The sequence below is a fragment of the Belonocnema kinseyi genome, chromosome 8 (assembly GCF_010883055.1).
Source record: "Belonocnema kinseyi isolate 2016_QV_RU_SX_M_011 chromosome 8, B_treatae_v1, whole genome shotgun sequence".
In the NCBI taxonomy this organism is placed as follows: domain Eukaryota; kingdom Metazoa; phylum Arthropoda; class Insecta; order Hymenoptera; family Cynipidae; genus Belonocnema; species Belonocnema kinseyi.
Window position 1 is genome coordinate 121,641,566 of NC_046664.1, and position 10,675 is coordinate 121,652,240.

The following is a 10,675-nucleotide window of genomic DNA, read 5'->3' on the forward strand; positions in this document are numbered from 1 at the left end:
TGTAAGATACGAAAAAAATAAAAAATCTTAAATTGCTCGGCCTGGGAAGAATTACAAATTTTTAATGAATGACTTTTCGATATAAGCTACGGAAAAAATGAGACAAAAATTGTTCATCGAAAAAGGAGCTGTAATTTTTTATAGGGCACGTAGTTTCTGCTGTAGTCGTAAAAAATATCATTCAAAATAAAAATATTAAATTTGTTTGAAAAAACGACACGAGGTAACAACTTAAATTACCAGGCAAAAGTTGTTCGCCTAAAAAGATCTATAAATGTATTATTAATCATTTTTTGATTGGACGAGTAAATCTTCTTTTACTCGTAAAACGCAAGATAAAAAATGCAAAAATTAACTTTTTGGAAAAAGCGCAGAAAAGACGAAAGAGGACATAGGCTCCTATATAGGACCCTGTATAGGTTCCTGTATTAGACCCTATGCAGATGAGCAGTAGTTTTTATTCAATCGTAAAAAACAACATTGAAAATGAAAAATTATAAAAACAAGGAAACAAAAATTAGTATGATTCAATTTTTATGCATATTATGAATTGTAATAATATACATTAAGTGAAATGATGCATGTTTCAGAGCAGGTTAGAATACAATTTAAAGCAAAATAAGAAACAAATACAAACATAAACATGATAAGAATGTGTTCGTTAAAGCCAAAAGAGATTTAACGAAAGAGGGTTGAAGCTTACAAAATTACAGTTTTCGGTCCGTTCACCTTTGATTTTAAAAGGTCTGTGCCCAAATGTGGAAAAAATGCAAAGACCAAGTGCGGAGCGCGATTGCCATCATTCGCATGCCGTAGGTGCGCTCAAACTCTCTTTTTAACGAAAGAGAATTCACAATAACAAAATTACAGTGGTGGATGTTTTGAGTCTTAATTTAAAAATGTTTGCGCAAGAATGTGCGAAAATATAAAGACCGAGCGCGTAGCGCGCGGTAAATATATAATCGAGCGCGAAGGGCGAGATAAATACAACATCGAGCGTGAAGCGCGAGAACCAACAGTTGCGCGCCCTAGGTGCTCTCAAACTTGCGAACGAAGCGAGCCCCGCGCATAGCGCGCGATGAGAATGTGCCCGCTTAGCGGGCAGATGTTATTTATTCTACTCCAGTTTTCATGTAGAGAAAAACATGTGGTTGTAAGACCAATATATGCATAAATAAAGGAGATTTTTCTGATAAAATAGTAAGAACTCTTTCGCTAGATATATTATAAGCATAGATGCGGCACGTGATGTTTTAGTGGGAGAACGATATATATATATCTAACTACATTTTTGCGTGCCTCTAGGTGCTACCCTCTTCAACTTTTCGACGTTTCTGTGGCAACCGCGTCCTTTGCCTACGTCAACGGGAGGGGTGGGGCCAAGGCGCACATTTAAAGCCAAACCGAACGTGCCGGTGATTTTCTATTTCTCGATTCTCGCGCTTGCCTTCGCCAGCCATATTAGACTTAGAGCCGGGGCCGTTTTTGGCGAGTTATTAGGTAACGATTCTGCCACTATTTTCCTTATTGTTGAGAATATACTGATCACCAAATGTGGCTTCTACAGGGGTAGTCCCGGGGAGAAGGTGTTTAATTACTCATTCGAAGTTGTAAAAAAATGATTAAAATAAGTCATAGGGTAACGGCTTAATCTTTCTGTGTTAAAGGTGAAGACAATTAGACATTGTTCCGTGAAATTGGCGGAACAATGGGCCGGTATATATATATATATATATATATACATATAGTGTTCGATTTTGATTTCTCTCGAATCAAACCGAAGGGCCTATGACAAAGCCACCGAACGCATCCTCGGGTTGAGGATATAGGGTCCCTTTTCCAAGGGTTTCTGCTGAATATGGTAACAAAAATAAATAGGCATTTGCGGACAATTTTCCAGGGGTTGTCCCAAAGGAATTAAAACCCAAGCAAAGGTTTGAAAACCGTGTCGAAAGCTGAATGATACCTGGGTGAGGTGTCTAGAACGGTGACTCTGGGATATCGGGCGACCTCTCAGAGTACGCCGCCTTATCCTTGCATGCGGGGCTCTATAAGGATGGACGAAACCCATTCCCTAGCTTCTCGTGGGAACAAAAATTACAACACCAAACGTAGTTGTAGTAAGTGCGGTTCAAAACAACAGAACGCGCAGGGCTCCCGACAATGGGTCGGTCAACAATGCCGATCACTATAGAGCTGAGGGAGATAAAGAAAATGGATTCAATGCAATTGATGGCCAGAATCTCGGGACATTTAGGTGGACGGGGCCTGAACGGAGTTGGACGGGCCTGAACGGAGGTGGACCCTGAACGGAGTTACATGGCACGGCTGCATGCTCTGTGGTGCGAGAAACACCCGGGGCTATCGGTCTTTTCACAGCAACGTCTGCGAAACCATGCCGAACTACTCTAAAAAAGGGGCTATGTGAGCGGAACGCCTAGACTGCCACAGCTAGGAAGAGCGATGCTTTATGACTCGAAGAAACATCAACACCAAGGTTTCTCTCAAGCCCAAAGATCTGGCTGAAATAGATGGCGAGTTTTGTGGACATTTTTCCGAAGAATTCGACCTCTGGGCTATCAATTGTTGTACGTATAATGCAGCGAAAGTATTGACCGGTGCGAACCGTAAAACAAAACCAACGGTTGATCATAAGACCAAAAAACAAATGCATCAACTTGCCATAAAGATAGGCTGGGCTAGACAGTACGCTTCCCGCCTAGAGCGGAGAGGTACTGTCGAACAACCGCCCAAATCATAGGAGTTCGAAGTATTTTGGAGAGAAGTCTACGAAGTGCAGCATAGACTGGACGAAGACTCAGAAAATATAAATAGCTTCAAGAAGCTATATGATGCTCTCATAACAGCTGATAAAAAATGCCCACCCATCACTACCGAGGAGGTGAAAAAAGTATTAATGTATGAACAACGAGACTCAAAGAAAGGCGTAGCGGGATGTCGGGAGAACTATTATTGCCACTATCTCTAGCACTTCGCCATTCCGACGGGTACTTGTGCGGCAAACCTGCAGATCAAGCGTACAAGGTCACTCATGTATTTTACATAAACGATCTTAAGATCTATGCTAAAAACAAAGAGCAGCTACATCCAGCTCTAGGGATTGTCGAACGATATACTGAGGAAACCGAAATGGAATTTGGGTTGGAAAAATGCGCCAAGGTTTATTTAAAGCGAAGAAAACTCAGTGGCATCCCTGAAGATCCTGAACTCGTTGATAGAAGCGCTATACAACACCTTTGCGCTGAAGAGACTTAAACATACCTGGGCGTGCCACAAAGACGCATTCAAGATGTGACATCTATGAACGATACTCTCTGAAGCAGATACAAACGTCTCATCCGGCAGATTTAGTCATTCGAACTGTCGGCGAGGAACAAAGTATCTGCGACGAACATGCTTGCCGTACCGGTAGTACTCTATTCATTTTGAGTAGTTCCATGGACGAAAAACAAGCTCAGATCCCTTGATATCGGGACAAGAAACCTTATGCACATGAACAATTGCATGCATTTTAAGTCTTATGTTCCGCGACTGTACATCTCACGCCGTCAAGGTGGTCGCTGAATATTGAGTATTAAATGTCTTCACAACCAAACTATTCTGGGTACAGCACATAGAGTTGCAAATGGTAGAGACCCTCTTCTTAAAAAGGTCAGGAATCACGAAGAAGTGGGCCAAGGAGCGTTTCTCTACAAAGCAGCGAAGGAGGCTGCTGAAACACTCGGACTCAACGTCAGTATTAGGGGTGAGCAAATCGCATTAAATCTTATCTATCTCGAGTACTCACTCCTGAAAGCCTGGATTAAGAAAGTACAAGAGAAAAACTTTCCTTAACAACTCGTCGATGAGAGGTTGCACGGTATCTCTCACAGAAATGTAGAGGATCAGTCAATGTCGTTTGAACTAACTTTTTCTTTCCTGAAATCACCCGGATTGAATTCTGGTACGGAGAGTTTCTTTTTGTTACATGCCAAAATGGTGTCATTTCCACCTGAACATACCGTAGTCACATTTTGAGCCGAGACATTCCCGATGATAGCTGCAGGGCGCGCCATGCGCACCCCGAGCATTTAGCTCACACACTATCTATTTGTCCAACTCATGCTGGAACGACCTACATACAAAGGCACAATGCAGCACTCAGGGTGCTATAGTTATGTTATAGTCCCGTCGTTCACTCTTCCAGCCAACCTTCCCCTTTCTAGACCTTGTTGCAGATCTTCCACATCCCATCCCTTATCCCTTCTCGTCCACTTCTTCTCTTGTTATCACGTTCCCTTTCTTCATTTCTTCTTGGACTATCCTACACTTTTTCCCTTTGATCTTATTTTGCTCTCTCCCTAATAGACTTTATAAGTAGCCAGCTCATCCTTAACCTTTTCAATGGAACCCTTCAACCTTTTAATTAACGAGTCTATTCCCTCCTCATTTTCATATCTAACCTGCTCCTTTTCAATCTTTTTTTTTAACTCTCGTAATTTATCTACCCCCAGACTCCCATTTTCGTGTTTCTTTCGCAACCTTTTTCCTTTCTCCCTCTGCCGCGCCTATTGACGCCTCTTTTTAGTGTAGCTTTAACCGGGAAGTGCTCGTATCCTATCTCATTCCCTATCTTAATACTCCCGATCATATGTCGCATTCTTCCTTCAGCCAAAATGTACTCTATTACTGTTCCTCCCTTTCCTATGAATATGATCTTCCCGTCCTCATCTTCTTTCTTATATCCATCGCATATAAACCACCCTGTTTCTCCTATCATTTCTAGTAACTTCCTCCCCTCCCTGTCTGTCTCTCTATGTTTGAAGTTCCTTATATATGCCTCCTTTTCTTTATCCCATAATCCTCCCCCTTGTTCGCCAGTCCATGCATTTAAGACCCCTCCTATTAAAACAAATTCTTCCTTCTTTTCCTCCATCCACCTCCTTATTACTCTCCTGCCTTCTTCTTCCCCTCTTCCAATCTTTCTCATCTGCCCAAGTTTCACTTATCATAATAACATCCCACTTTTCTAACTCCTCCCAAAATCTTTTATTCTTGTTCTTCAAACCTGACACATTCCTGAAAGCTATTTTCACGTTTCTCTCTTACCTTACCTCTTCTTTCCTTTTCATTTTGTTTCCCCCTTGCCGTTTGGAAACCCCTCTGATTTATTTCTAGACTCTTTTTCATCTCCCTTCCCCCTACCTTTCTCATGACTTTCCTTTTTTCCTTAATTCTTCTAATTCTTAATCCCAGCACCATTCCTCCCCATTTATCCATAACCTGTCTCTCCATATCCACACCATATGGCCCTTTTTTCTCTCTGCCCAAGCCCTCTGCTCTATTTGCCATCTCCTTTTCCTCTCCCTCCATGTCAGATCTTCTTCAATTCTATCCCTTCTACCTCTCAGTAATTTTTTCCCCTCCATAATTTTATTTTTCTCCTCCTCACTCCCCACTTTTACTAGTAACATTCCTTCTTTTTCTTCCTTTGTCCCTACTATTCTTATGACTCCTTCTACCCTTACCTGCACTCTAATGTCTCACAAAATATTTTTTATTTTCACTTCTCCTGTTTCACTGTCCACATTTAATCCCTTAACTACTATGTTATTTTTCCTCTTTGCCCTTTCTTTTACTTCTAACTTCTTTCAATCTCGTTGAGTCTTTTCTTTAACCCTTCATTCTCACTTCGGACGTTCTTTTCATTCCCTTTAACTATTTCATCATTCTCTGTTTTTCCCTATATGCTCGTTCCTAATTTCTAGACTGCATACCCGTTGTTCCAAATTTTTTATTTCTCTAGATCTCTGTTACATCGTTTTCCTGCCTATTCATATCCCCATTCATGTCATCCAATCTTTTTCTTGTTTCCTCTCTAAACCCTTTAATGAGAGCTTCCAATTTTACAAACATCGCCGCATCCCCCCTAACCCTCTCTGGTATTTTCCGTTCAATTCTACCTCTATTGTTATCCTGGTCCCTTTCTAACTCATCTTCCCCAGCCACTCTTTTCCTTTTTTCCTTTCCTTCACTACTGGTCGAACCCGCGTTGCCTAGCTTGTTAAGGGGCTGTAAATTTGAGGGCCTTCCACGTTGCTTGCCTGCACATGAGTCCGCTACCCTCCCCACCTGGGTCGACTCCTCGGCACATTCATCACCGCTGCTCTCACTGCGATCAACGTCACCCATCCCCCCACTAACAATTCTTTCAGCAAAATCAGCTGATTCTGCCACTACGTTTTTCTGCTCTGTGCGATCGTCCAGTAACTGTTGCCCTCTGGCGCCAATTTATAGACTTCGTGTCGTCGGCATCCTATCTTACCCAAATCTCCGTGACGTATCCCGCCTTTATCACCTACCTCTTGTTCCCCTGACCAAGCAACTATTTTTCCACTCCTAACCTCAAAAACTTCACAAACTCTAAATTTTCACTTCAAAGCACTCACTTTCACCCTTCGCACATTTGCTCTCACTCACCCTTCTTCCTTTACACTCGATCTCCACACTTTCTGCCTTTTCTGCATCCACGCACCCTTATTCTCTTCACCAAAATGTCAAAAATACACCACTCGACAAAAAAGAGTTCTTTGTCGAAGAAAATATAAAAGAATTAGCATTTATACCTAAAAAAATGCTTACAGTTATTAACGGTATAAAAATAAAAATATTAAAATTCATAATCAGTCATAGAATATAGAATATGTTCGTAAATAAATGTACAATTTATTAATTAAATCAGACATAGTACTTTATAATAATGTAATCTTAAGTTTATTTAATATTTCAAAATTGCAATGAAAAGAAATATTATTATTAAAATTAAAATAATGAATAAAGAAATTTTAAAATGATTATATTTAATTATATGAAACTCTCTTTCAATCACCCCGTTTTCATCCTTCCTAGAACTTCTGGCTCAAGCAGTTTCTCAGGGGAGTAGGGCGAGAGCGGTTGTAACATTATACATATAGATATATATTTCAATTGGAAACAAGTCAGACGGCCCTCACTGTTTACGTTTCTGTCCCCCCGAAATCAGTCCAGGGCCATTTGGAAGCAACCACCGACACTTGACTGAAAGCAAGACTTTACTGTAAGTATAAATATATTGGAATATTATATTTTATACTTGTATTTTGATCAGGAATATTTGTCTCAGATTCAAGAATAATTATTCGAATAGAGTTACGAATACCTTAACAATCAATTGGGAATTATCACACTTATAATTCAATTGTGACTGCTTATGCTTTTGTAATATTTTTTATCGAAAATAGGCAGAACAAGTGCACTATCTCTGCCTGCGGAGCAGCAGTAAAATAGCACTTTATTGTACTGCGACGAGCGGTACGTAAAGTGACAGAATGGAGAAATAAGTGAGTAAGTATAAAATATAATATTTAGATTCAATTTAATGAAAAATTTATTCTTGTGCAAGGATCATAAAACTGAAAATAGATTTTCGATCATTTAAATTTAAATTTTATTTATTTTAAATTATCTATAAAAATTGTATTATTCAAAGATATAAATTATTATTTATGAAAATAAATTTAATAGTAAAATATAATAATAAAAATAATCAATTTATAGGTTTCATTTGAGGAATAAAAAAATTTTTTTTAATTAATAATTGTAATATCAAATATTAATGTCATAAAATTAACCAATTTTTTATACATAAGAATTATTTATATTCATTATTTATTATTATAAATGATTTAAAAGATCATTAGCAGGACAGCAGGTTTTCTCGAAAAATTGTGGAGCATTAAATTTGGCAGTAGAAGATTAAATAAGCTCTGAATGAGCCCTAAATTACAGTGAAAAGAAATATTGCCTAAGTAGTTTTTTTCATATGTGGTATTGCTAGCTGAATATTTGGCAAGCGTAAACACAGTTTTTTTAAAAATACGCAGCATGAAATTCGGAAATAGGGCATTAAGCACCCCCTACATGAGCCCTAAATTATAGTGCAAAGAAATATTGCCCAAGTCATTTTTTTCTCTATGTGGTCCTGCTTGCTTAACGTTAACCTAACAGGACCACTGGTTTTGTTGATTAAATGAAGAGCATCAAATTTAGAATGAGGACAATAAATTAGCCCTATATGAGCCCTAAATTCCCTATAGGGTAAAATTTAATACCTAAAACTCAATAATAATTGGACTCTAATTAAATCAATTGATTAATTATTTTAATTATTAATTTAATTAATAATGCAATTAATAGTAGTTATAAAATCAATAAATATTAATAACAAATAATTAATTTAATCTGTAATAATTCAATGTATGATATTAAGAATTTAGTTTAATTAATTGAATACAATTCAGTGGATCCGTGACAAAAAGCCCAAACGACAAAGCGCCCGCCCAATGCGAGTCGCTCTCCGTGAATAGGGCCCGTGAATCAGAGAGCGACTCGCTTCATCGCGATGGATGTATATATGAGCTCGCCCTCACTTGCTCTCTGATTCGCGGGCCTTTTTCGCTAAGCGCGACTCTCATTGGTCGGGCACTTTGTTGTCTGGGCTTTTTGTGACGGTTCCAATTCAGTAACTGGAAAATTTAATCATTGTGATTAAGGTTTCAAAATTCATCAAGGTTTCAAAATTCAATCAGGTTTAATAAAGATGTCATGATGATTCCAAATAAACGTTTTTTTTTTGCATAAATATTCAACCCAACTCTGTCGAAAACGACACTCAAATGCGACAGGCATTAAATGGATCGTGACGTCGATTCGCGTCGTTATTTTGCTGCACAGCGCGTCATTACCAAAGTTCGGTGTTTCTTTTTCATTCACACACGTCATTCAATTTAGCTTATTTCAAATTTCGCAATGCAATTACTAATATATTCTGATTTTTAGATGTTTTTTACTTACTTATATTCTTTCCAGAGATTTTAATGATTGTTTAAAAACAGTTCTCATGTTTATGAATTTGATTTTCAAATTTGGTTTATATGACAGTCCTTTTTATTTTTTTATTTAGCGTGTATACGGACATATAATATATATTTTTGGAGGTTTTTTTAATGCATATGTTGGAAGAAATATATAAAACTTTGTTAATAATCCAAATTGAAATCCAATCAAAAAACCACAGAAAACTCCTTTTTGTAATTCACACAGAATCTCACTTCATTCAAGTAGTTTAATGACTTATGAAGAAATTCCAATTATTTCATGAAGAACAATTTACAATTTGGGTTAAGAAAATGTTTTCTGGTAAACGTAATTTTTTATTTTGTTTTTCCTCCCGATTTGTTATGATCAATGTAAAATTTCAATGCTTCCCATGAGCGAACCCTTGAAAATGCGAAATGAAATTGTTCATAGTTGAAAACTTCTTTTCTCAAATCGATACCAATCACATCAAGAGTCTGACATTGAGACTTATTTATGGTCATTGCGAATGCCAATTTTATTGGAAATTGTCTCTTTCTGAAGAAGAAAGGGTAAATGTTTTCAAAGTGCAAAGTCACTCTACTCAAATAAGTAACTTCTCCAGTCTAGCTTCCTGAAAAATTTTGCATCTTAATGCATTGTACTTAATGTCAAGAATTAGCAATCTCATTCTATTGCAAAGGCCTGCACTTATACTCCTGTTTCTGATAAGCATCACGACTGTGTACTTCCTGAGTCGCAATTCATGAGGTGACAAACTTGGAGGATTGAGCAAATTTAAATACTTTGGTAATACAGCTTCGTGATTAATATCACTCTTATCATTAGCTATTTTTGTGCTGTCTATGCTGGTGTAAATTTGTTCTGTCTCTTCATCGAGAAGGTCAAAATCTTTTCTGTTGATATCATGAACATCTATGTTCCTTGCAGAAAGTATGGTGTAATTTGCTGCTTCACCAAACTTTTTGCTCTTGATCAATGTTTTGTATGTATCTCTCACAATATCAGAATCAACTAGAGAAATATATTTCTCAGGGATTTGAATAGTTTCAGATGAATTATTCGAAGTTCCATGAGCCACTTGGAGGAGAAACTGAGAGAATTCTTTCTTTTCAGGTAGAGCACGCATATTTTTGATCAAATGATGAACAATGAAATTTGTCCAAAAAGCGCTGAACTTAATTGATGAGTTATGAATTTGGCACTGAGCTGCATTTTCTTTCACTGGCAACAGTTGTCTGAAATGTCCTCCGAGAACCACAATTTTACCACCGAATGGCAAATCATTTTTCATAAGGTCGCGAAGATTTCGATCGATGACTTCAAGATCATATCGTGGAGACATCGGTGCTTCATACCAAATAAAAATGTCTGTATTTATCATTTTTTTTACTTTTCTTGAATTCGCTTTTATATTCAAAGATGAATCAGAAAACAGGGGTACTGGCAAGCCTAGAGTTTTATGAATCTTTTTTCCCTCAGGAAGCAAAGTTGCAGCAATACCAGTGAAAGCCATCGTGCTGACATTTTTTTCTATGTACTTTAGCAAAAAGTATAACGGTGTATAAACGAATGTTTTCCCAGACCCTCCTTGTCCCACGATATAAATACATGTTCCAAGAGATATATCTCCGGCTGCAGCCTTCGATATCAAAGCAACGATTTCATTTTGTTTCTTATTCAATTAATTTTTCGTTTGTGTTTTTGTTTTCAAAAACGATATATGCAGCATCGTTGTCCTGTAAATATATTTATTTAT

General features: G+C 37.7%; 1 protein-coding gene across 1 annotated transcript; it reads right to left on the reverse strand.

Moving 5' to 3' along the window:
• Positions 1-9,499: 9,499 nt before the first annotated feature.
• Positions 9,500-10,432, reverse strand: LOC117178674. Its single transcript, XM_033370099.1, has one exon. The coding sequence runs from the start codon at positions 10,430-10,432 to the stop codon at positions 9,500-9,502; it is 933 nt and encodes a 310-aa protein (XP_033225990.1).
• Between the last annotated feature and the right edge of the window lie 243 nt (positions 10,433-10,675).

What these genes read in the sequence shown, in the direction of transcription:
- LOC117178674 (XM_033370099.1), bottom strand. Translation starts at nt 10,432, where the DNA reads ATGGCTTTCACTGGTATTGCTGCAACTTTGCTTCCTGAGGGAAAAAAG.